Source organism: Danio rerio, chromosome 5 (genome assembly GCF_049306965.1).
Source record: "Danio rerio strain Tuebingen ecotype United States chromosome 5, GRCz12tu, whole genome shotgun sequence".
In the NCBI taxonomy this organism is placed as follows: Eukaryota; Metazoa; Chordata; class Actinopteri; order Cypriniformes; family Danionidae; genus Danio; species Danio rerio.
In genome coordinates this window covers 21,516,907-21,544,875 of record NC_133180.1, presented here as the reverse complement: position 1 = coordinate 21,544,875, position 27,969 = coordinate 21,516,907, and the positions used below count along the sequence as shown (strand labels likewise).

The 27,969-nt window shown below is 34.6% G+C and overlaps 1 protein-coding gene across 6 annotated transcripts; it reads left to right on the top strand.

Annotated features, from left to right (window-relative positions):
• On the top strand, positions 1-27,969 carry si:ch211-225b11.1. 6 transcript variants are annotated; one of them, XR_012405997.1, is made up of 15 exons: positions 93-634; positions 5,003-5,137; positions 6,593-6,688; positions 9,320-9,530; positions 12,143-12,275; positions 12,465-12,599; positions 13,162-13,265; positions 13,486-13,610; positions 20,983-21,095; positions 22,509-22,649; positions 23,390-23,489; positions 23,634-23,734; positions 25,679-25,849; positions 25,943-27,413; positions 27,552-27,969. XR_012405997.1 is itself a non-coding variant. In NM_001431123.1 (14 exons), the coding sequence occupies exons 4-14, from the start codon at positions 9,379-9,381 to the stop codon at positions 26,033-26,035; spliced, it is 1,368 nt and encodes a 455-aa protein (NP_001418052.1). In that variant the 5' UTR covers positions 1-634; positions 5,003-5,137; positions 6,593-6,688; positions 9,320-9,378; the 3' UTR covers positions 26,036-27,969. The 6 variants fall into 6 exon arrangements, 3 of the variants coding, with proteins under 3 accessions (NP_001418052.1, NP_001418051.1, NP_001103931.2); XR_012405996.1 differs by having other exon boundaries at positions 6,589-6,688; NM_001431123.1 differs by having other exon boundaries at positions 1-634; positions 25,943-27,969.

Below are 27,969 nucleotides of genomic sequence, written 5' to 3'. Positions count from 1 at the left end.
CAGCTATGTAACGAAGGAAACTATAGTTTGGGGGGCTGGTCTTAAAAATTGTGTAACTGAGCTATATAAGCAGATAACAACTTAGACAACTTACGCGTAGTATGCACTCGGAACTGTTAGAAAACGACGCGGTAACGTGTTGTTTAATAGATTCAAGTGGCCGAAGATATTCGGCTTTAATACAGTGCCGTGTCGTTTGGCAACATTATACCGGCAAATTGCAACAGTATCGAGCTAATTCGCTTTGAGAAGTACCGCAGCCTTCTTTGTCCATTAAACAGCTGTCTTTAAAATTGTGCTGTTCGGTTATAACGGTATAATTATCTAGGCACCGTACGCTTATTCCGCTGTAAAAAGCTGGTAATGATGGGTTTGGGATCCGAGAACAAGACAGTAAGCACATCTAGCAAATTTGCATTGCAGCAGCTTGGAGAGGGAAAAGAAGAGGAAGAGCTCGCCAGGACGACAACAGACAGAGCTGAAGCCACGAGGCTGGCAAATGTCGAGCAGCAGGCAGCGGAGCCCAGAGAGACGTGGGGTCGCCGGCTGGAGTTCGTGCTCGCCACCATCGGTTATGCGGTTGGTTTGGGAAACGTGTGGCGCTTCCCCTACCTGTGTTACAGAAGCGGAGGAGGTGAGTGACCAACCCATACACCTCTCATCCTCCTGCTGCTCTCTCAGTGGGGTAAAGTTGGTTTTATATTCGAACATTCTACTTAACAATATAATTTCAGAAAGTATTCTTTGCAAATTGTAAACAGGGAAATCACATTACCAGCCAATGGTCATCAAAGTAGCCTGCCTACTGCATTATTCACAGTCAATTAAATAGAGCTAATTAATGTGATAGGATTTCAGACCGAATATTCAAAATAATAATGGTAAATAATATAGGGACCGTGTCACTGCTCAGAAAAGAACGAATGTGCAACAAAACCAACTTTACCTCAGTTGCTCTTTCATAGAGAATCAATAAAGGCTGATGCCATGCTTTTGTAACCATAACAATAGCTTAACTAAAATATTCATTTTAATTTAGGGAACAGTAACAAAGTGTCCAGGATAGTGTCTATTGATTGTCAATATTGGCAATAAATTGAAATTATATTGCTGATTTAAAAATGGGAACAAAGTTTTCAAATATTTTTAAAAGTTTAATGAGTGTGTTCAACCTGTAGGAAGCCATTTTGTGGTCACGTGACTATAAAACCGAAAGGAGTCCTTTATGCATAACTGTACTTCAAAGTCATAAATTAAAAGTTATATACCACATAACACAGATTTTTTTTATTTATGAAAAAGCACTTTTGTCTTCATTGCAAATAGAGTGATGCTTATGAAATTTTAAAACAGAAAAGGCATTTTTAAAACACCATTCACTTTTAAATTGTGTATACTAAATTTGCAGGGAAAGTTATGTATCTGAGAGTTCACTAAAATGTAAAACTCTGTCATAATTTTTCCTCATACACTTGTTCCAAAACTTTGACTTTAATCTTTTAAGGGAAGATATAGTAAAGAATATTTGAAAGCAAGGTCGCTGGTTTGAGTCCTGGCTGGACCAGTTGGCATTTCTGTGTGGAGTTTGCAAGTTCTCTCCGTGTTGGCGTAGGTCTCCGCTCCAGTTTCCCCCCACAGTTCAAAGACATATAGGTAAATTGAATAAACTAAATTGGCCGTAGTCTGTGTGTAAATGTATGAGTGTGTGGGTGTTTCCTATAGTACTGGGTTGCGGCTGGAAGGGCATCCGTTGTGTAAAATGTATGCTAGATAAATTGGCAGTTTATTCCGCTGTAGCAACCCCAGATTAATAAAGGCACTAAGCCAAAGGAAAATGAATGAGTGTTTGAAAGCAGCAGAATTTATTAATTTTTTTTATTTTTTGTCCCTACTATGGATATCAATGACTTCTGATTTTTGACATTCCTCAGAATATCTTGTTTTGTTTTTAACAAAAGGAAGAAATTCATGAAAGTTGAACATTTTCGTGTGAGTAAATGTTGAGAATTTTTAAATGTTGTAATGAAATGTCCTTTTTAATAAAAATAGTAATAAAAAAATGGTTAAAAAGATTTTTTTTGTCAGTTGCAATGCTTTTTTTATCTGAGGCTAATTTTGTAGCAGTTGTGTAACTACAAGATGTAACAGTAAATCCAGGAGTTTCTACCATTGGATATTTCTTTAGTTTTCTCAAACCAGCCTTTGTTTCATGTTTGCAGTGCATTGGTTCTGCCTTTTTTTCTTTTGAACATATTTCCATTGTTAATCATTTACTTAAACTATATTCATTATCTTGGAATTAGTTGCTGTTTCCATGAATATTTATAAATCATAAAATTTCCTCATTGGTTTGGCAAAATGTTATATGTAAGATTTCATCATGTTTCAGCAAAAAACCTGCAAAGATTATTTAAATTGTTAAAAAACAATTCTTGTAAATCCTCTATTTTGCACCGTACCAAGCGTTACATTATAACAAATAAAGCACTCAGTGACCTGTGATAATTAGGTAAACACATTTTATAGGTTACTTGTCACAAAGGTCACAGCAGATAAATTTGCCTCCCTTTGCTCTGTGCTCTATATAGCACCGTAGTGTTTTGTCCATCTTATATCCGTATTGTCCATGTGAATGTTTGCTTTCCTCAACTGTGTTAACACAGACCATAAAAACATTTGAATTTTAGTTTTATATCTATCTTTTTTAAATCAGTAAGAGCTGATTTGTGGCAAAATTGAATATGTAATAGGGATGCACAATATTGCTTTTTTCCAATTTACAAAACATATGAGCAATTCCAGCGTTACGGATGTGACATTTGTAGTAAAAACTCAAAACATAAATCCACATAGAAAGTATACGTTAACATTATATTGACAACTAACCACAAATTTATGGGATTAGAAAGATATCAATCTGTTAACATTTTTATACTTTAATGAGGAAAATAAACATGCGTTATGGATGTGACAAAGTTTGCGAGTTTACAGTCTACAACATACTTTGTTGAAATTCTGTCAATTAAACAGCACAACCTAAAAGTAAAACAATGTTAATCAAACAGATATGAGTTGGCTCACTATAGAACAACAATGATTGATTTTATTTTATTTGACATTTTTGAATTTATGAGGAAAAAGTGCCGTTATGGATGTGACACTTTTCCGTTATGGATGTGCAATTTCCACTTGTGTGATTTTGGCAAATTAAATATAACACTTTAAAACACTGAAAGATACATTTATGAGTATTTTTAAAGTACTGTAAAATACTTGCTTACTCAAAAAATGTAGAAACAGTTTCTCTATTTTGGTGAAAACGTAATTTTTGTTTTTTTATGGCAAGGTTGACATTTGCATGGAATTGCTCACATAATAAACAAATTTGCAAACATACTGTGAATAAATACAGTTGTGCAAAGATACAAATGAAATAAAAAATGCTTTTATGGTGTTCTTAGGAGTCATACAGTATTCAGACTAGGGCTGCATGAAAATTTTGACATAGCTTAAAGGGGCTTATAATTTTGATCTTAAAATGGTTAAAAAAAGAAAAGAAAAACTGTGTTTATTCTAGCCGAAATAAAACAAATCAATCTTTCTCCAGAAGAAAAAATATTATTGGACATACTGTGAAAATTTCCTTGCTCTGTTAAACATTGTTTGAAAAATATTTAAAAAAGAAAACAAAATTCAAAGGGGGGCTAATAATTCTGAATTTAACTATATATATATATATATATATATATATATATATATATATATATATATATATATATATATATATATATATATATATATATATATATATATATATACATATATATTGTGATATGAATGAATACAATTTCAGCACATGGCTTAAATAGCTCTATTTAGAAAGTTATTACTTTAGATTGGCATGATTTGTATGGGAGTGAAATATAAATATATGTAATTTATTATATACATATAATAAACAAACTAAAGTCATAAACACAATGGAGCAAATGTTAAAATAAAGTAAACAGTAATTTCTGGATTTCTGGGGAATGTCTAACAGTATCCAGGGACAAAAAGTTAGTAATCAAACATAAAAGAGAATTGTATAGTCTTCATCAAATAAATTATTCAAGAATTTATTTAAAAAAACTTTTTTATGCTCTTCATGTTCTCTTAAAGTCCTTTAAACTCCTAAAATGAACACATAGGCCTTTAAAACACATGGAAATTTAAAGCTTTCACTAACGGTTCAATTCTGCAGTGTCTCCACAAATCTCATGTGTTTTGGCATGTGAATTCTGGTCATCCATATTCACAACTCAGCATTGCATATCTTGCAATGTGACTATTGTTGACACACACGTTGGGTTATCGATGCTCAAGCGATATATATTGCGCAGCCCTAATTCAGAGACAGAGCTTGAATAATTGAATGTGCAACATCACTGTATATTCTTCATCGAGTAAATGATAAAATATAAATAATCTTTGTTAAAGCTTCAAACGTTATAGTTTCATGCTATTAACCTGTCTTGAAATGCTTACAAATAGTTACAGGTCTTAAAAACACATGCAATTGATAAACTCACTACATTATGCTTAAACTTTCTAATGAAAACTTTTCAACCAGATAAACTACAATTCTGACCGGACATTGCACATGCTACCATGCTATTGCGAATGTGTACATTGCGTTATCGATGATGAAACGTAATATTGTGCAGCCCTTATCTGTTAACACCATGTCAATAAATCATCTTGACCTCCTGAAAAACCACTTTCGTCTTCATAGTAAAATTACATTCTTGTGAATCGCAAGCAAACAGCTTTTACCTCACAATTCAAAATAATGAAATTAAAATTAATACATTAAATTACTAACTAAGCTGTCTAGTTGTTAACATCCAACACATTTATCCCTGTCAAATTAAACCTTTGTGATCATTACCAAAAATACTGTAAGTTTTGTTTTAATAGTAATTATTATTCATGTTTGTTTTATCATTTTGATATGTTGCAGGTGCTTTCTTGATTCCCTACATGATCATGTTGTTTCTCTGTGGTATCCCACTGCTGTTCATGGAGTTCACTGTTGGTCAGTACACCCGTTTGGGCCCAGTCCACGCTCTGGCTCAAATATGTCCACTTTTCAAAGGTGAGTGGTCCGTGTGCCTCGGCATCTCATATTTCTGTGTTCAATTCTACCATGCAAACACAGTCCAGCAAATGACCAGTTATATGGGACATACCAGTAGTTCAGTCACACAAATCAAGTTCAAGTTTCAACATGATTGATGATGATTTGGCATAAAATCAGTTTAAGAGAACTTAACTTTTTTAGGTTATGATATTGTTATATATTCCTTGTAAAACATTTTAGACTGTTTTGCCAACCTCCTGTATTAATTGCTTTATCAGAGATTAGCTTTTTTTGCTGGTAACGTTTGTCAACAGTGTGAATGCTGCTCAACATGTAACACTGAGTTAGCATTTTGCTTGACTGTGTTTATTAAATCCACCCATCTCTCTGCATTGATCAAACATGGATACTGAGTGCAAAGCTTATTTTCTTAACTTTATGTTGGATCTTCTTTTTGTAATGTCTGGACGTGTTTCTGTGTCTCTTGATTTCTGATGATCTGGTGACGACTGATCTCTTGTACTTGATTACTGGACCACTTTTCTAGACTTGATTCAGCTTAAATCAACAGTATTTCTTTTAGAATCCCTGCAGAAAATCTACTTTGGCATTAATTGCGGGTTTTATAAACATGTACAGACATCACCTATATACTATATAACTGCAGGTTAACTATGATTATATATAATAACTGTTAAAAGTTATTAGTAATTAGTTACTAGATAATTAAAATTAACTGTAACTAACAACCTTAATTTTTCTGATTTTGATTGTAATTTAATAATTTGCACCTTTTGTAAAGCTGCTTTGAAACTATAATTATCGTGAAAAGCGCTGTACAATTAAACCTGAATTGAATTAAATTGAATAAACATTTATCTCATGTGTCATGGAATAAAAGGTTTAAATAAGGCATATGAACGTCACATCCTTATGATTCTCCTGGCAAAAAGTTCCAATTCTTTACAAAGAAATCAGTCTTTATGCTTTCATAAACAACTTAAACAAGTTGGTAAATAAGGTTTATTACACATCTTTCAGCATTGAATACATAAGAATAGTTTATGTATGTAGCCCCTTTAAGTAACAATGTAGAAGATTAAAAATTATTTTATTTTGAAATTAATCAGTCAAATCAAGTATTTCATTTTAACCACTAATTAAATACATTTATTTAGCTATTAATTAATCAATTTTAATTGTATAATTATTATTGTTTTTTATTTATTTATTTCAGCTTGTGTTTTCTTATTGTGATGTGATAAAATATTAGAGAAAAACAGACATAAAATATGTATGCAATAAATGTAATTCCATTTTTATGGAAATAGATTGCAACCAAAGTGGACCAAATGTGAATAGTCACCATCAATGAGTTCAGCCATCGCCGTTCATTGTTTGGGTTTCTTTACCTTTTTCATTTTGACATTTTTTCTCCTGCTAACTTAAGACTTCTCTCCTCTAAGACAGAGATAGTCTACCCGGTCAAATCTTTTGGGTCCGTCCTTTGATATAGCGCTCATTTCAGCCGATTACGGCACCTTGCTAGCAGAGGGACTGGAGCAGGTAGTTCTTTCTGTATATTCTTTTGACTGAAATGTACTCTAGTGTCAAATTCTTTGTGATTTTTCTGACGACCCTCCAGCAAAAGTGAGTAATGGACCATTCTGTTGCTCTACTATTTACTCTAATGTTGATTTACTGTCCATCTTGTAAAAATATTTGGAATGGATTGGAATGACTGATTGTGCACTCTTCCATAACAGGAAAAAGAGAGAGTGATTTGTGCATGTGTTTATGTTTAGTCATACAGCACTAATGTGTTTATACTTGATCTAGGACTGCATGTGGTTCCAAAGGGAAGATGAATTTAATGTTAATATTTTCTGTACAAGAAATCAGATGGATCACAAAGTAGACAAGGTCTTCTTAGAATTAAATTATATTTATTTCTTAAAAACAAATAAGATGATTTAAGAAATGAACAGGTGCTTTTCAGTATCTGCTTAAATCAGCTGTCTATAATACAGTATTTTCCATCTAAATTAGATCATAATTTACAAAGCCAGTCTTCCTGCCAATTCCTAGCTTTAAGTTATAACCAAAAAATACAATATATTATAACATAAAATATATTATAACCTACAATACATTTTTATTGAAATAATAAAAATTGACATGACATAATGCCTCCTTTATAGTAATATGTGATGCTCTCAATTAGAAAAGCATACAAACAATTTAATGACTTAAAGTTTATGTAATGTAACATGTGCTAGATTTGACCATTGTCATAGCCGTAATAATGTTCACAATTACTGTTGATTTTGGATTTCCAGTTGGGTAATCAATGATCCTGTAATGGCCATGGCATTAAATATTACTAAAGCAGTGGAATTTTTAAGGCTTAAAATCTGGACCAACCACTGTGTCTGACCTTAAAGGGCACCTCAGAACGTGCCAACAACAACATTCCTGTTTTCAGAGCTTGCTGCTATTCAGGGCTAAAACGACTAGTGAACATTCCATGTAGACAGTGAAAAAAGTCACACAATACCAAGATCCACAGAGAGTGATGATAACTAATCCAAGGACTTAAAGCTGGCATCAAAACAGGGCAAAAACAAAATCTATGGGTTGTTGTCCTTCTAAAGTGTTGCTTTGGGTCACAAAATAACTGGGTCACATTAAAAAGACTTGCATCTGGATCCGTAACTATAAGAACTAAATGGCTTGGCAAGTAAATCATTATTGGACTACTAAGAATAGCTTCAGCAGTTTTCTGTTTTTTTTTGCTTTTTTAATGGAAAAACCCTGGTGGCTGAATGGGTCTTGTTATAAATGTTTATTTTTTTCTTTGTGTTCATATTAAATGTCTAAATCAAATTATCTTCCACTCCTGGCTTCTTTAGTCTTGATTGCAGCATGACAATAGTGAGTCAAAATTACTGGAAGCAAAGCTGCTGTCTTAGATTCCTGTTTGTTTGTTCTTTTCAGGATGTGATAATGAATCACTGAGAAAAAGAAATACTATTGTGCTAGCCAGTAGTTCTCCTTAAAAAGTTAGTCAAACGCAGTTACCAACATTAACAGGTTGCACAAACCATTTTTCTAACCCAGGCTCATTCTGAAAACGTACTGCTATATACGTTTCTGGAGACCACCAAATACATGGCAGGAACTCCGTTTTTTGCAGTTTTTGTTTTCACAAATGCACGAGAGGCCGCTGTATATGTATTTTGAGATCTCAAATTTCCCTCGCGAGTGCCATTCATGCCTGCTGTTCTCACGTAAATCCACCAGAGGCTGCTGTTGACTGAATGACTGACTGCCTGACAGACTGACTGATCGAATGACCCACTGTCCTTCTTCCCTAAACCCAACCAACAGTATTTTAAAAAACACAGACTGACCCGCCCACCCACTTTTCTAAATCCAACTGACAAAATTGAAAAAGCAATAAAAAAAAAAAAAGAAACGCGGAAAGGAACGCCGTCATACTGCCCCATGGCGTTTGGTATAAAAATTAAAAGTGAAACGTAAATAGGGCTACGCTTTCAGAATGAGCATGTGTTGCATTTTTCATAACTTTTTCATATAAATAAAAGCTTATCCCATGGACCATTTAATACCCTGCAATTTTAGCCCAAGGATAAATCAGAATCGCATGATAGCGGAGAAGCTCTACAAATCGTCTTTAGCTCTTCAAAATTGTGTTTTTGAAATCTAAGCTAAGTATAAGATCGAAGAGCCTTACTGGATTCATTCATGCAATCCTCAATAAAAAACTAGCCTTTCTAATTCAGATCTCTCAGAAACCTCTTGCATAAGGTCTCTGGAGGCATAAGAAGCCCTGCTGTTTTGGACGACCATCAAAAATATTCACTAAGAAGGGATAACAAAAGGACCCTGAGAAACTGAGGAGAAGTTTTCTTTTGTTGGTGCATGTTTGGAAATGCTGTCAAATAGAGCTCTCTTAATATAACTTGACCTAACTTAAAACAAAAACAGCTGTTTTGAAGATTTGTTTTCTTCTGTTCTTGTGGAACTCAACAGAAACTGGAACTTTAACCTACTTTTTTAAAGGTGCAAAGTTTAAAAACTAAACATCTCAAAGCCTCTCAGGAGCCCTAGGTGCTGTGGACGTGGTGGTAGAAAAGGGTGGCATCCTCTTACTCTTTGTTTGTCTGTCCTTAGGTGTGGGACTCGCCACAGTGGTGATTTCTTATGTGCTCTGCACCTACTACAACGTGCTCATGACCTGGGCTCTGTACTACTTACTTCATTCATTCAGTCCTTCATTACCATGGCAGTCCTGCAACAACACTTGGAACACAGTTGCCAACTGCTCCACTGGTTTTCCAGGCAATGCTACACATCTGCAATCAGCCAGTCAACAGTTCTTTGAGTGAGTGCAAACTTTTTTTACTGAAGAGTAGGCTTGTATGCTGGTATCACATATTATCCTTATATTGACCTAAGCTATTAAAAAGGTTATTTTAACATAGGGCTGGGCGATTAATCAAAGTAATTGAAATTCAGATCCTATAATTGATCAATTTTCAAGGTCAATTTTTTCCCAAGTTCTTTCCGTACTGTGTGGAGTCCTGTGACACCGATCTGTTAAGGCTAATTTATACTTATTATATTATGATTTATACCTATTATATTATTCTGATATTATACTTCTGACAAGCTCACGTGTACGGTCCGGCACAGCCATCGCATACCCGGGCACCTCTCAAAAAAGTGTAACTACATATCACAACGAACGACACGTATCACAAGCAATGGGATTGGTAACGAGAGTGGGTTGTGCGGAGAGCCACATTTAAGGCAATGTGTTTTTTAATTTCAGTTGTTCAGCATTTATGTTCAATATATAATAATAGATTGTGTGTGTTTACTTCATTTTAAAATCAAATAATGCACCCTTCATTTAAAAATCTCTCACTTGTAATATGTGAGCATATTTACTGTACAAAACTTGTGAGTGAACTGTGAGGGCTAAAACATAAAATAAATAAAAAATAATCCTTCATTAATCGTAGTCTAGTTATAATGTTCAATTATTTGAGATTTTGATTTTAGGCCAAATCACCCAACCTTACTTTAACAGAAAAAAATCCCACAAAAATAGTGTATTAGTTTATTGTATATACATGTTTAGACTCAAATGCTTCAATAATTTAAAGTGTGAAAGGATGATAAACCATTTTGAGAGACGTAAACAATAACAATGGTCCTAACCTATTTCCTGTTTTACGTTTTTATTTTAAATAGCTTCCAAGAACCCAAGAAGGTCCACATATCGATAATGTTATGATAGCTGTTTTAATGTTAAGTCATGATTGAATTAGCTCTTGTTATAGTTATGAAATAGTTTATCAGCAAGCAAGTAATGTTCATGGAGCAATGACATCACCACAGTTAGTTAATGCATTGAAATAAACAGTAAGAAATAATCACGTTTATTTTAGTTACTATATTAAAGTTAGTTCCCGCATTTAATAAAACGATTACAACTTTTAGACATTCTATGGGTTTTTATTAGGCCTTAACTTATAAATTGACATCACTTAAAATAAATAAAAAGCATTTGTATTTAAATAAAAGCATTTTTTTAGTTTAGTTAAATAAATGAATGTTAATAAAAGTCTTACTGTACAGTGTGAACAAACAATATGCCTATAAATAATTCAGTCAACATTTTACTACAACATGTTGTAGGCCAGATTAAAAGGTGAAAATGATTATGTTTAAAAATAAACAGCCTGTTATGTCTTCAGGCATTTGTTGCTGTAATGAAAAGACACTGACAAAACAATAATCTAAGTGTTCTGAGAGTAAGCACTCTAACAGTTGAAATAATAGTTTTTTATTCATGGTGTTTTAAAGTCCCCACAATGTCAATATTTTGCATGTTTATTATTACGATATATTAAATTACTGAATACAGTGGTCCCTCGTCATTCACGGGAGTTCCATTTAAAAAATAACCTGCAATAGGCGAAATCTGCCAAGTTATGTAGTTATATCCGCAAAGTTATTCTAGATGTTTTAAGGCTGTAAAACCCCTCACTACACACTTTATACACTTTTCTCGGGCAGGCATTAACATTTTCACACTTTTCTCTTGTTTAAACGCTCTCAAAATTTAAACCTTCGTAGAAAAATAAGTCCAGTATTGTTGAATGAAACCAAAGATCAAAACCATTTGATCTTTAACTATTTATTCCGTAATGGCGCAATACGTCCGCGTAACTTCTACCTTCCTTTGTCCAGAAGTTTTTGTGCGACGGTTAACATCTTCCTCTGCCTTTTGGGTGCTACCACAGGTGTCTTTGAGGGTGCAGATCGTTTCATCGACATTGTGGGGAGAAAACTTGAAAACGTACATTACAGCACTTCAGAGTCACACTGCTAGTGATTTAAAGCTTTATGTAAATTTGGCAAGATGAACGCGTTCTGTACTGTACAGGAGACACGGCATGAATGAGATTAATTGACAATGGTCTACAGCCAGTCAGGACACAGTATGCAGAAGTATGCAGAACACGCATCCGCATTTCCGCAGTGTAGAAAAAAAGCATGACGAATTGCACAAAAAAAATTTGCGAAACTGCGAGGCCATGAAAAGTGAACCGTATTATAGCGAGGGATCACTGTATTGTGACATGTCTAGTTTGACATCTTTGCCAGAGCTTGATTATAGCTGTGTACTGTATGTATTGTCTTTCGGTATTGGGGACAATTCATTTATTGTAATCGGTGTTAATGGAACATTTCAAAAAGTTACTTTTCAGTGTTTGCATAAATAGAGTTTGTGTGTGTGTGTGTGTGTGTGTGTATATGTATGTATATATATATACATACATACACACACACAGTATAGGCTGATAGGTTCTTTATATGACTTCTGTAAGCAGCAACATTATGTTGTGTATAGTGTGTTCATCGATGACGTGCTTGTGCTTTTTAAAGTTGTAATGTTTGTTTGTGTATGTGTGTGTTTTTCAGTCATAAGGTGCTAGAAATGACCTCTGGGATTGAGCGTGCTGGAGGGGTTCGCTGGGAACTCTTTGGCCTTCTAGTCCTGGCCTGGGGCATTGTTTATTTCTGTATCTTTAAAGGGGTCAAATCCACCGGAAAGGTCCGAGTTTAGAGTTCACATCAATTCTAAATGACAGATGATAAAATGTGTGGAATAATTTAAATTAAACCCCCAATATTGGTTATCATTGAATTAATGAATTTCAGTCTAGTAGTTAAGATCTATTTAAATTAAATAATCGTTTTTGTCCTTTTTTATCACTAATTTCAATCTTTTTGTTGACTATAGGTTGTGTACTTCACTGCAACATTCCCTTATTTTATATTGTTTGCATTGCTGGTTAATAATGTCCAGCTGCCTGGAGCAAAAAATGGGATCCTCTTCTTTCTCATGCCAAACTGGAGTAAACTGCTGGAAGTGCAGGTGAGATCATTTGAGTAAACACTCATGAGTCACAGAGGAGTTGCTGCTCAAGATTAGATTAGAGCTTATATGAGGTACTACCATATCATTACTACAGCACCACTCATAAACAACTACATTGTTGTGGAAATTGTGGCTGTTTACTATTTGACATATAATTGACACTTGGTGCAGTTAATCAGCAGGTCCGGAGCCGGTGTAATATAATAACTTTAAAACCTCCAAATCTTCGCAACACATATTATAAATAGGACATTATATGAATTGAATAGTTTTCCTATTTGTGGTGCATGTACAAATTCTCATACAACATGTGGAACTCTGTAATTACACATTATTGTTATTTAAGGAGATCTGATTACTATAAGATCAGAGGAATTTTGAACGTTAACTACAAAAAATGTGATTAAACTGCTTGTAGACCTTCTGGCTTACAAGGACTTAAAAAGCAATTATGGTATACAAATTCTGCTTCAATTACACTTTTAAAACATGTTTGTATATAATACAAAATATGGACACAAATACAAACTTGTATGTTTTTGTTAATCTTATGTTGTAGGTGTGGGTCAATGCAGCTGCTCAGATCTTTAACTCCATTGGCATCTCCTTTGGTTCCATGATATCTATGGCCAGTTACAACAAATACAACAACAACATCCTTAGGTAAGAGATATAGCTATGGTGCTTTTTTCAATAATACAACAGAGGCGTAGGTGCTGATTTTTAACAATTTTAAAAACTATTTTTACTTCAAATAATTTCCATGAAATGTAAAATTAAAGTAAGGTTGCCTACTTTTGCTTTTATATTTATTGCACTGAAAGGGTTTGTTATATTCCTGAAGGCCACGAGTCTCTCATCAGTATTCATTCTGATTTTACAGGGACACATTTATTGTCTCTTTGGCTAATTCAGCCACAAGCATTGTGGCCGGCTTTGTTATTTTCTCTGCCATCGGGTACATGGCCCACATTCACAACCTACCTGTAGATGATATCGCCACAGATGGTAAGAGGTTTTTTTTTATTATTATTTTTTTTTCCTGTATTGTCAGTTTCTAGTCCTTCATTCTTCTTGTGTGTTTGCACACAATTCTTTGAATCTAGACTATTTACTGTCAGATTTTTACAAATCACAGCTCAGCACTTTGATTTTTCCTATAGTTTAGTATTTTGCTAGTAGTTATTCCCTATACAGTAGCTGCAAGGACTGTTTCTAAACTATTTTAAATGCCTCTGTTTAATTGCAAAGTTTTCATTTAGATTTAGATTAAATAACTAAAACTTAAACATAACTAAAAAAAAAACTGGGCAACACGGTATTGCAGTGGGTAGAACAGTCGTCTCAAAGCAAGAAGGTCGCTGGTTTGAGCCCCAGCTGGGTCAGTTGGCATTTCTTTGTGGAGTTTGCATGTTCTCCCGGTGTTTGTGTGGGTTTCCTCCACAAGTCCAAAGACATGCGGTATAGGTGAATTGGGTAGGTTAAGTTGTCTGTAGTGCATGTGCGTGAATGAGTGTGTATGGGTGTTTCCCAGTGATGGGTTGCAGCTGGAAGGGCATCCGCTGCATAAAACATATACTGGATGAGTTGGCGGTTCATTCCGCTGTGGCGACCCCAGATTAATAAAAAACCTAAGCGGAAAAGAAAATGATGAATGAAAAAAATATCTGTATAGGCATTTAAAAACGACAGTCACAAAAGCAGCAAGTTATTGTGATATTAAATGTAAAATAAAATGTAAACTTAAAATGATCAGTAATACTTAAATAACCCGGCTGTACACAAGGAGGTCTATCATAGCTAAATTATAACATTTACCATGTCATGGATGGACATATATAAGTAAACAGGAATTTTTGCAGTCTCCAGAATTTCCTTAATATGTACAATATATCCTATGCACATTGCTCTCTTTAATGGTGCTCTGACACACTGAATATCAGTCATTACATTATTATTATTAAATGGTTATATTAAATTGTCAATGATTCTTTTTACAAAATACAGCTATCTTTTTATTTACAGTTAAAACATTTTCATTTGGCTGTGGATGCTCGCATTTTAAGTGTCTACAGCTTGATGGGATGTGCAAAAATTATTGTGTCACTGAAGTAGGTATGCCTAGTTTTATTTAGGTTAACAATAAATCCATTAATTGATAATTAATTTAAATCATGATCAATTTATGGGAATTTGTGGATATTGACTTTTTATTGATTTAAATTAAAATCCTAATCCATGGTAATCTGCACAGATCAGGACATTGGCAGTGCGAATTCTGTTGTAAGATATTAGTAAAAGTTAAAAGGATAATTCATCCCAACATTAAAATGAACTCACCATTTACTCACTCTCATGTTAATTTATACCTTTATGAGTTTCTTTCTTCTGCTGAAAACAAAATATGTATTGAAAAAAAGCTGAAAACCTGTAATCAATGACTTCCATTGTAGGAAAAACAAATACTATGAACGTCGATGTCGTTTCCAGCGTTCTTTTATATATCTTCTTTTGTGTTCAAAGGAATAAAGTCAAACAGGTTTTGAAATAAGTGAAGAGTAAATCATGACAGAATTTATACTTGTGTATGAACTATCCCTTTTATGCACATAACAAAGACAGAGAAAGACCTTGCAAGCTAATGAAATAAGATTGTTGTGAGAATTTCAGTTTCATTCATGAAGCAGGATAAAAAAATAAAAAAGGTCTTGTTCTGTAACACCAGAGAGAGAATAAGTATGAGAGGAGGTGAAGGGTGGATTGGGTTGTGCCAGAGAACAAGAATAAAAGAGACTATTCATGGAAGAAACAGAATCAGGAGGAAACACAGAAAGGTGGGCAGAGATGAACGGCATGAATACAAAAAAACAATGATAAACAATGTCCTTGAGTTGTGAGCTGCCCTCAGGATATATCAGGAAAGCTACACAGTGCATTACAAAATCATTCATTTTGCCTTTATATTACAGTACTGTTTATTAAAACGTTATTCGAGATCAGCTGTTTATACCAGTATAAATCAGTTTTAATTTAAAACAGAATGCTGCTTCCCTCAGAAAGCTTATCATCTGATGAACACTGTTCTACTTGAGAATAAAACTGATTAGCTTGCACTACTGTTTTTTTGTAATTATGTATTTTGCCGCAATACCTTCTATGTCTCCTCAGAGAAAACATCTCTGCCTCATTTACGTTCAAATTTTCAACATGATTTCACACAGCAGTCAACCTTCATCTCAGAACAGCAGGAAGATCTTTTCATCTGAGAAATGCACACTGTTAACCCTTACTGTAGATTATGCAGTACATAACTGTAAAATAGCCAGTGTTTTGCTGTAATGAAAAGAAACAGTATTTTACTGTAAAAGGAGTAGTATTCGTATGACATTGTGTAGTGCAAATGATAAATTACAGTAATTTACTTTACGTACACATTACAGGTAGTAACTGTGACAATAAATGGCAAATTACTGTTCAACCTGTACTGTCCCATCTACTCTGATGCTTTATGTTGCTAATTATAGAGACGTGCATTTTAAAGGCAGAAAATAATGATTTAGGCATCACCAGACACTACCACAGGCTGTCTTATTCTTAACAAAAAAGTTTTAGAAGTTTTAGTTTTCAGAAAATGCTGGCCCTTTAAGGGAGTCTGGTGTTTGACTTGTTTACTGCTGAATGTGCTCTATTCTCTATCAATTCAGATGCAGAGTCTGATATGTTTTAGGCTTTAAATAAGAATCTACAATGAGTAAGTAAAATGTGTTCAAATTAATTTTGAGGGTTTCTAAAATAAGGCTGTGTTTTAAGTTATATTGTTGTTATCTTGAACAGTGTACTTGAAAGCTACATTGTTAGCTAGTTAGCCTCTCCTCATATAACTTCTTACATTACTTTTGTTTAAGTATATTTATTTATTGGATATTGCATATTGTCAAAATGTACAGATGCTAACAGTTTCATGTATCTTTCTGGCAAATAAGCAGATTTTATGCACATAAAAACCATTAAATTCCATCATCTCAGTAAGGTAACATGTGCACAGAAATCATCACAGGGAATCACAAAAATATGATACACATAACCATCCACACACAAAAGCTCCACTGTCAGGTCCCAGGTTGCGAGTTTGTTGCTAAGTATTTTTCAGAGCTGTGTATCCACCTATAAATTTATATTAGAAACAATAGAAAAGTTCGTTGTCATGAGATTTTTAAAGTAAAAAAATAATAATTATAACAATAAAAGATTGGATCCTTTGGATTTTCGGTGTTGCCGACTTTATTTTTGTTTTTTTATAATTATTTAAAACTTTTTATTGAGATTTGACAGTATGTGCCTGTGTTTGACAAATATGTTTTTATCTATATCTCTATCTATGTGTTCCTTTCATATGCTTATGTTTTAATTATTTAAAAAATAAAATAATTATTTTGTGTTTTTTGCTGTTCAGTTTTTTATGCATGTTTTGCATTGAGGAGAGAGTAACACATTTCACTGCAGCACTTTCTGTGTGTGTGTGTGTGTGTGTGTGTGTGTGTGTGTGTGTGTGTGTGTGTGTGTGTGTGTGTGTGTGTGTGTGTGTGTGTGTGTGTGTGTGTGTGTAAATGTTGAAAGTTGCTTTAAAAGTATGCTATGTACCAGGGGTGCTCAATTCTGTACCTGGAGATCTAAATTCCTGCAGATTTCAGTTGCTACCCATATTAAACACACCTAAACCAATTAATTAGGACCTGAACACCACTTGATAATTACAGGCAGGTGTGTACCATATACCTATACTATATACCATGGGGGTCAAACTCCAAGTTGCTGGAGAACTGCAGCGCAGCAGAATTTAGTTCCCACCCTGCTTCAACATTACCTGTAGATTTCTAACGAGCCTTAATTAGTTTTATCAGGTGTGTTCAATTAGAGTTACAGCTTAAAGTCCTGGTCACACTGCACTTTTCTCCCTATAGACTTTCATTCATACGCATGTGAATGCTGCAGACTGGAATGATAGCTCATGCGACAAATTTTACAGTTTGCAGCATTGGAAAGTTCAAGCTTGGAGAACTCTGACCTGCGAAATCACATCATGTGATTGCTTGAGACTAATCAAAGATCAAACCATGACCTCTCTGAACAAACATTATGGACCAGTCGCTTGCTTTTTCAATCTCTAATTATTTTGTTTAAACCCACTCCTTTTCGCAGTGCCATATGACAGAATTTCGCATGCTCAAACGTTAGTGTGACCACAGCCTTACTGTGCAGACCTGTGGCTCTCAGTAATATGTAAGACAATATTTATATCTGCTGATTTCTTAATTTTTATACATTTTCTGTTGTATATTTGTTTGCTGCCAAAACAATAAAATAAATTTGTCAGATTTTTTATGCCTTCTATTTTTAATAACAGGTTAGAATACTAATTAATTTTAGTAACACCTTGACATACTATTAATGTGTATGCAGTATAATGCTGTGAGTTGTAACACTACAGTACAGTAATTAACTGTACACAGTTTCCAGTTAGTTACCACTACTGCTCTATTACAGTAATTAACTGGCAACACTGTTGCCAGCTACTCACTGTAATGGTTCGGTTACAGTAAATAACTGGCAACACTGTTGCCAGCCACTCACTGTAATGGTTCAGTTACAGTAATTAATTGGCAACACTGTTGCCAGTTACTTACTGTAACCAAAGTTTTACAGTGAGTAGCTGGCAACAGTGTTGCCAGTGTTCTACTGTAAAAAAGCCTGGTAAGGTCTAGCAGTGCAGATATAATTGCAGTGTTGCTCAGTGTTTTTCATCATATGAAAAGGTTTATTGTCTCCTTCACTTTCATTCTTTCACTCTTTGTCCCTTGAAGAAAAAGACAGCAGCACAGCATTCTTCCCTTAACACTGCGTTACATTAAACTATTGGTACCACACACTACTTGGCAATTGAAAACATCGATTACTGTAGATTTGCCAAAAGTGAAAGATTTTTTCCCTTTGTTGGCTATGAACTTTGTAAGCAGTGCTTATGTTGGCATAACAAAGAGGATTATCAAAAAATTGAACAAAAAGCAGGTTATGTGGCATACTGAGTACTGCATGTATATATATAACCATCAACTCTCAGTAATGTGAGTGGCTATAGCAAGTGGATTGTCTCAACCATAGAGATGATAGTTTAAGGGTTAATTTATGTGTATGAATTTCAAATTTATGATACTCCAGTTGGCATAACAGATTTCATACATATAGTAATGTATTTTAGTAATAAAGCACTGTCATAACATAAAGCAATGTTTATTTTATTCAAATAGATATATAATAGCCATATATATATATATATATTTTTTTTTTGTTCTATATTTTTTTGGATCTGCATTTATAAGGCTGAATGTGATTTCACTTTCATGCATGGGACATTTTACAAATAATGTATTTCTATAATTACTAAGAATGCAGACTAATTTACACCATACATTCACTGTAGAAACAATGTCTAAAAATGTAGATAGTCAAGTATCTTTGCAAGCACAGACCATTTATATTTAGTCAATCGGTCTGTCTTCTTTATTTGGATATTTAACATCAAACAATACACAGTAGTAAATATAAAAAATAAGTTGCTACTCATATTTATGGAATATAGTAGTAAATAACAATGTTTAACCATTCTCATTTTTAATATTTTTTTATTTAAATGTCCTTATCTTGAAGTAAAGTGAGATCTCTTCTTTGATTGTGCGACAGCCTGTCACTCATGTGAAACCGACCACCAAACTACAGCAATGGAATCAATTTTTGGCAGGATGGTACTGTAATGAACGATGTGACAAGTTGAACGCTCCAAATGCAGCTTTATTAAAACAAAGGGATGTTTTAATAAGAGGTAAAAGGGCTAATCCAATAGAGAAATCCAAAAAGACAGGCAATGGTAAGGACAGACAGAAAGCACTTCGAAAGCAGTCCAAAATCAAAACACGGGAAATACAACAACAGGGAGAACCATTTGGTGTTGCACATTAAAGCTGCAGTCACACTGAATTTCTCTCCCCATAAACTTTTATTCATAAGCACACAAATGCATCAGACCAGAAATGCAAGCTTGTACGAAAAGTTTTACAGTTCGCTGCATTGCAAAGTTCAAGCTTGGTGAACTCTGACCTGCGAAATCACATCACTTGACTGCGTAAGACCAATCAAGGATCAAAACATGACCTTTCTGGACAGAAATTTAAAATATGGACCAATCACTCGCTTTTTTAAAATGTCTAGTCATTTTGTTTAATCCTGCCCCTTTTCACAGTGCCATACTACAGAATTTTGCATGCTCAAACTGTAGTGCGAATGCAGTTTACAGTATTACAAGACTGAGCAGAGAATGTGTGTGAAAGAGGTGCTTATCTTGTGTGTGTAATCAGTGTAAATTAACTGCAGGTGTGTGTAATTAAAGTTCATGAACATCAGGTGTGAGGTGTTAAAGATTCTAGGATCTGGTTTAGTGGCAAATGTGGTGTAGAGCGCCCTCTAGTGTGTCTGGTTGCCACTCAACTTGATGACAAAGGATGACAGATATTGTCAGAATTAGGGATAAACAACGTGAAAACATAGATCCATCCTGTCTTGCTGGTGGTGTAATGGTGTAGAGGTTGTTTTATTTACACCCTTGTGCTCAGCAGTATCAATTAAGAATCATTTAAAGGCCATCAATTTCTACCTGAATATTATTGCTTTCTACAATCATCCTTTTGAATGCATCTTGTAATGGTTACTTCTTGCAGTATAATCCACTATGTTACAAGGCTCAAATCAACTGAAACTGAATTCTCTAAACGTGAAAGTGAGTTTATAATCACTAGATCTGTTTACTATCACTAGATAATCACAGAGAACCTTTAGAATCTGCTGGAACTGGAAATTCACATACTGTAATGGATGTGCAGTCAACAAATCTGCAGGAATGACGTGATGCCAGCATGTTAGTATAGAGAAAAAACATTCTGGGGAATGCTTACAATACCTTGTTGAATCCATCTCATGAAGAATTACAGCATTTCTAATGGCAAAAGGCCCAACCCATTACTTGCAAGAATAAAATAGCTAGTGAGTGTCAATAGGGAAGAAAAGGCTATTTCCATTTCATGCCAACTTTAAAGATTAGAAGAGATAATAATAAAAATGATCACTGCATGCTTCTTGTGTTTGTTTCCATGGTGACACTTGGATTCACTGCACTGCAGAGAATGAAAACATACATCTTTTAGCAATAAAGGTTTTGGTTAAAACGTTGTGTGTGTGGAAGCTTGTTAAAACTGTTTTCTGGAACACTCCCTGTGGTCATGTCTTTCTTGATCAGTGATTTTTGGTTTGTTTGTTTGTTTGTTTTCTGCAGGGCCTGGTCTGGTGTTTGTGGTGTATCCTGAGGTGTTCTCCACCATGCCAGTTTCTCAGCTCTGGGCTCCTCTGTTTTTCATCATGTTGCTGTGCCTCGGACTGGACAGTCAGGTAAAATAGGCCTCAAAAACGTGCATGCTCTAATAAGCAGCCTTTGTGTGGTACATTCAAAAAAGCATGTAGCTACCTTCAAACAAACCATTCACATAAGACATGCTTTTGTTTTTAACTGTTCCTGGGCCTCACTTTTTCAACATTCATTCCTTTTTTCATTTTCAATCGGCTTAGTTCTGGATTTTTCAGGAGTTGCCACTTTGGAATGAACCGCCAACTTCTCTTGCATATGTTTAACCCAGGAGATCTTTTTCAACATTCATTCATTCATTTTCCTTCGGCTTAGTCCATGTATTTATCAGGGGTCACCACAGCGGAATGAATGGCCAACTTATCCAACATGTATTTTACGCAGCAGATGCCCATTCAGCCTCAATTCAGTACTAGGAAACACCCATACACTTGCATTCACACACATACACTACATACACAATTTAGCTTATTCAATTCGCTTATACTGCATGTCATTGGACTGTGGGGGAAAAACGGATCTGGACTGTGGCCTGTGTAGCGGTGACATGCGGTGTAGGTGAATTGAAAAAGCTGAATTGGCTGTAGTGTATGTGTGTGAATGAGAGTGTATGGGTGTTTCCCAGTGATGGGTTGCAGCTGGAAAGGCATCCACAGCATGAAACATATGCTGGATAAGTTGGCGGTTCATTCCGCTGTGGCGACCCCTGAATAATAAAGAGACTAAGCCGAAAATAAAATGAATGAATGAACATCGCGTTCTGCAGTTTTCTTCCCTGCAGAGTACATGTGATGCTGCCTTGGTACATTTTAGCAAAAGCCACAGGTGGTGAATTGGCTTATTTTGTCTTCTTTCATTGGTGCTATCAGTTCCTGCAGCTGTAGGCCGAGTCCTCCCAATGACCTTGTACATTCTCAAGGTTTGTTGACAAGCAGGAAATTCGCTGAATCTGTTGGGCTAAAAAGGGATTATTTTTATCATCTGCTTTTATTCCTCTGATTATGAATGGCCAAAATCATAATTCACAGGACTACACATGCTTTTTCTAAAATTCTCTTTAAGCTGTGAAATATCTGATTCTTTATTGCAAATTTTTTTTTAAGAAGATTATAATTACCAGGTTTATTTACACTGTAAAAAAATTACATGATCAGTTAGTCCTGACAACATGTTTTTAGGTCATTGTAACCTATTAGACTAAGTTAATCATGTTTTAACTTTATTTTATAAGTTACGCAAGCTGTTTTAAGTCAATTTAACATAGTTCAAGTTCAATAGACTAATAAGGTTAAATTAATTCAGCTTAAAAATGTAAGTTTTTTTTACAGTGTAACTTATGTACAATGTATTACACGTATATGCATACTTTATATACTTTTGTTAATATACCTTTTTATAATTTGGCATTTTTGTACTTTTATGTGTGTGTATCTGTGCAGTTTGCCATGGTGGAAGTGGCTGTGACCTTCATCATGGATGGTTTTGGCAGGAAGGCTTTGAAAGTTTTTAAGAGGAAGGAACTGATCGTTCTGGCCGTTTGTAGCTTTGGCTTTCTGCTTGGGATTCCACACATTACAAGGGTAAATATACTCTAGTTTCACATGTTTGCAAGGCGAGAAGGTAGTTTGAGCTCAGGTAGATCTCGAGAACACCCCTGCTGTAGTAGCTAATGAACAGATAGTGATTGCTCTTAAGTGATACTTAGGTGCATGTCTAAGGTGGCGATTTGGATTAGTCAATTAACTTAGATTGTATGTTTCTGGACGGTGATAGGAAATCGGGGGAAACCCACTGAGCACGGGGAGAATGGGTTAATTCTGCACATAAACGTCAGCTGGCTTAGTAAGGACTAGAACCAGTGGCGTTCTGGCTGTGAGGCAACAGTGTTAACCACTGGGCCACCGTGCCATCCTTCTAGGAAGGAGAAGGAGTAGGGGGGAAGGGGGGAATTCTTCAAAACAAAGATGGCTGCCATATGGAACTTATACCTTCATATCTCACTTAGGGTATTTATAGTGGCTTAGGAATCATCTGATTGGTTAATTAAAAATTGGATAATGCGAGACTAGCCTCAAGCAATTATAAGCACCTGATCCTCTAGAAATTAGTTTATAAATAAACTTTACCAAGTAATAAATAACAACATTTGTCTTCATATTTTTTAAGCATTTTAATGTGTGTAAAATGCTGTGTTTACTGTGTGAATGAGCATTTTTGAGGAATGATTCTTTTTTTTTAACTGAACAGTTTGAAGTGATTTTTCTTGATTTTTTACATATATATTATGAACTATAAACAATAAATAATATTGTGTGTGTAGGGTGGGATATATGTGTTTCAGCTGATGGATCACTACACAGCTGTGGTGTCTCTGATGTTTCTGGCCTTCTTCGAGGTGCTCGCCGTCACTCTCATATTTGGTGAATGTCACATCCTTTTGTTTGTTCTTGAGATCATAGAAAGATCAGATCAGATCAGATCTGGCCGTTGTATTGCTGCTAACACTGAGATACGAAGATATGAAGGTTCACGTTTTTTCATTTTGCTTTCTCTCGCACGTGCAGGAGTGAAGCGGCTCAGTGTAATGGTGGAGAACATGCTGGGAAAGAAACCTAACCTCTTTTTCCGAATCTGCTGGCAGTACTTGTCACCTATGCTTGTGCTGGTAAATGAAAACAAATCTGATAAAATTGTCATGCTAGGTTGATCTGTGGTTCAGAGTAAATGGCTAGTTCTGATATATTGATTCTGTCTTTTAAATTAGTCCACGTTTTCCCAAAAAATACATCTATTTTTTTGTTAGGTATCAGTGATTCATTATTTTCCTGCTGTGGTGGGAAAATAATCGTCTGAGAAATCAATTCTGCCTCAAATTGCATTGCTATTCTCTCTTGAATCGATTCTCAGTGTAGTTTTTACCAGCAGATGGCACTGTGTCCTTTACAAAAAAAAAAATACTCCGCTTGAATTCAAATTCTCACAAAAACCACTTAAGTCTATTCATTCCTTTTCTTTTCCGTTTTGTCCTTTTATTAATCAGTGGTCGCCACAGTGGAATGAACCGCCAACTTATCCAGCATGTTTTCACAGCGAATTCCCTTCCAGCCCCAACCCAACACTGGGAAATACCTATACACACTCATACGCTACAGCCAATTTAGCTTGTTCAATTCACTCATAGCACATGTGTTTGGACCTGGACAAAACCTTTGAGAACGCAGGGAGAGCATGCAGCCTTCACACAGAACTGCCAACTGACCCAGCCTGGGCGCGAACCAGCGACCTTCTTGCTGTGAGGCAATCATGCTACCCACTGCGCTACAGTGACACCCACTTGAATCTATAATAAGTATTAATAAAATTGGGATGGGTTTAGGAAAATACAATAGTCTTTGTGTTTACATTACAATCTTGTGACAAGCTAATTTTTAAAATTTGATGTGAGCATTTGCGTGTGGTTGAAAACTAGTCTAGAGCGCCATCTGCTGTTAAAAACTAGCTGATCCATGCAGAATCGATTTCTCAAAACATTTTTTTTTGCCATAGCTTTAAAGTATTCTATTAAGTATCAATAACAAAACAAACAAACAAACAAAAAATCTATGACAAAACATGCTTTTTTCAAAACCTTGAGTGCACATCTTTACCCAGGACGCAGGGACCCTAAATTCCCTAAATAAAACAGAGAGACAATTTCAGCACATATAAAGGTCTTTAAAATCTTGAAGGAACTTAAATAGACTTAATTTTATAAATCTCCTAGAGTTTGCTATTTTTGAATCCATTCAGTCGATCTCTGGGTCTGGTAAGAGGACTTTTAGCTTACAATAAAATCACATAGTCTTTTGAATCGGATTAGAACTTTTAATAACTAGAAGAGGGTTAACAATTTTCCTATTTAAAGCTTGACTCTTCTGTAACTACATTGTATACTAAATAAAAAAGTTGCTATTTTCTTGAGCAATATGGCGAGGAACTATCATGTCATATGACAATAATCAACTATGCAACCATGGAGACATTAGTGAGAGACTATTTAAAATTATTTTCAGGCACTGCATATTATCTTCCATGGCTGCAGCCATGGAAAGGCAGCAAAGTTTCCTGATTATTACACCAATGTTATAGTTCCTACTGCACAATATACAACGTAACTACAGGAGAGTCAAGCTTTAAATAGGAAAAGTGTTGAATAGATTCAAATATGGTTAAACGCAACAGTTTAACTGAAAAAATGAGTCCATTTCCAAACAAGGTTTAGTGTTCCTTTAAGCAACATTAAAAGCATCTGACGTGTTGATGATAGTAGATATTTAGATATTTTAAAAGTCCTGTTCAGTGTTTTAAAACAGTAGTAAACAAGTAATCAAAAATGCAACCTTCAAATATGAGACAAATTCTGCAGTAAATCAGCTCTACAGAACATTATAATTTCATTATTCAGCTCAAGTGGCTTTAATGATGATTCAGTTCAGTTTAGTTTCAGGAAAGATCACTAATTGTGAAACCAGTTGAGCTCTAAGCAGCTCAACAGAAAGCAATCATGAAGAATGGATCAGTGGAGGCCTGTTTAAGTGAACATCTAATGATAATGTGTCTCTGTCTGCAGGGTATTCTGATCTCCAGTATTGTCCAGTATACTCCGGCTCGATACGGCAAGTCCTACACGTACCCGCTGTGGGCAGAGTTGTTGGGCTGGTTCATCTCTCTGGTCTCTATCATATGGATTCCTCTAGGGGCTCTTCATGAGCTTTGGACCACCGAAGGCTCTCTGCTGCAGGTAAGAGCAGTCCACAAACATCACTTTATCAAATATTTGCTTTGTTTCTCTATGTCAAAATGAACCCGGCTCCTCTTTCTATCTCTGTCACAGAGGTTGAAAAAATCCATAACTCCGACTGTAGATCTGGAGTCCGTTTCAGAGAAACCATCTACTGAGTCCATCGCACTGTTTAATGCTCCATAGAAACTAGTGTGTGTATGTGTGTGTTTCTGTGTGTCTATGTGTTTCTAAAATGTTCATTCATAAGAAGTACAAAGATAATCTGCTTAAACGGTAAAAACTGTTTTTACTAGTGTATGTATATTTCAGATTATTGCTCGAGAGAACTCAATGCTCAAAATGGTCCCAGAATTACAAATGGCATGAATAATAATGCCATCTTTTTTATAACTGAGTTTTTTAATATGTATTTATTATTTGATTGTGACAGCTGTCTAGAGTAAAAAAACAGAAAAACTTAATGTCAAACATTAAAGATATTATGCATATTTTTCTTCAAGTTAAGAAATGTAAAATATATCACAACCTAAAGACAGAGAAATATGATTTTTGTTGTTTTTTCCACTGTGTTTTCATATGCTCCGTTAAGCTTTTAAATGATCACGTTTTGAGCTTTAGCTTTGCTGAAATATTTCCTTTGATACACTGATTTAAAGACTGACAGAACCCTAAGATTAAGTTGATTATTAGGGACAAACTTGATTTTACAAAAGATTATTTAAGAAGTCAGAATCTGATGCCACTGCACTGTCAAACACCTGCGCAAACAAAAAACAAGCAAAGAAATTTATTATGTTTAATTTTATTATGTTAATTTTATTATGTTAGTTTATTATGGCACAGCAACATCCACATTAACAAGCTTAAGAAAATGTAGATTTTATAGATCATGGAAAAAAGAAAGAAATGCAGTGTTTTCTGACGCCTTCGTGTTCACGATCACAACAGAACAATATTTTACAGCTGCTTTAAACTCCTGCAGGTTTTGCCCTCTACTTTGTTACTTGAACTGTGGCACATATTCTATATAGTGTAAACATATTCAGATTGTTTATCGATGAAAAAAAAAACTGCACAAGTTTACAAAAAAATTGAGTAAAATAAAAATTGTTGTACTGTAAGTAAAAATGTGTGTGCCCTTTTTAGCAAGCACTTTGTTGTCACCTTAAAGGCCTAAGCATTCTGATAAATAGGGGTTGTTAATAAATAAACATGTTTACTGTTTTTACTATTTTCTTTTTTAATAAACAGTTTTGCAGATTAGAAATTGCTTTCACAATGGTGAGCCAAAGTTTATATCAGAATAGCTTTGAGATTAAAATGAGAGGAATGCATATTTAAAACTTAAAATATTTTGTTTTAAATGAACAATTAGTAAGTTACCAGAGAAAATGGTGTACACTGAATGATTAAAATTTAAGTCTGTTTTAGTAAGGAGACAGAACAAAGCAATATAGATGTTGTAGAAATAATCTAATGAGAAAACATTTCCAGCAAGCATTTTTTGTTTTTAAAAGATATCTAATAGACGTCTAAACATAGTCGTCTTGGCTAAAACAAGGCTAAATTTGGGCTGTCAGTGAAAAACTAATTGACATCTAAGAATAGACCAAAACTAGACTAGTCATCAAATAAACAGAAATGAATGACTACACATATGAAGTCTGTCTGATCTGATCTAATCTAATTTGACGACTAGTCTAGTTTTGGGCTATTATACAATCTTTATTAGCTTTTCACTGACAGCCTAAGTTTAGCCTTGTTTTAGCCAAGCTGTCTACATTTAGATGTCTATTAGACATCCATTTAACACAAAATAGTTTGCTGGGTTATTACTGCTGTCATTTCTTAATGCATACGATATGCACATGTCATATTTTTGTGTTTATTTTGTGTTAAACCTAGTTTTGTTTTGTTAAAACCAAAAGTATCTGAGAAGGATAATTATTCATAATCACTGTTGTTTTCTAATTTGTCATGGATTGTGTATGAAAATTATGTTTTTTTAAAAGCTTTTTTCAAATATATATTTAAACATTTTCTTTTTTTTTGTCCTATGACTGGCAGTTTTATATGCAAGTTGTCTTATTAAAATAAAAGGCATTGTTTTGTTGTCA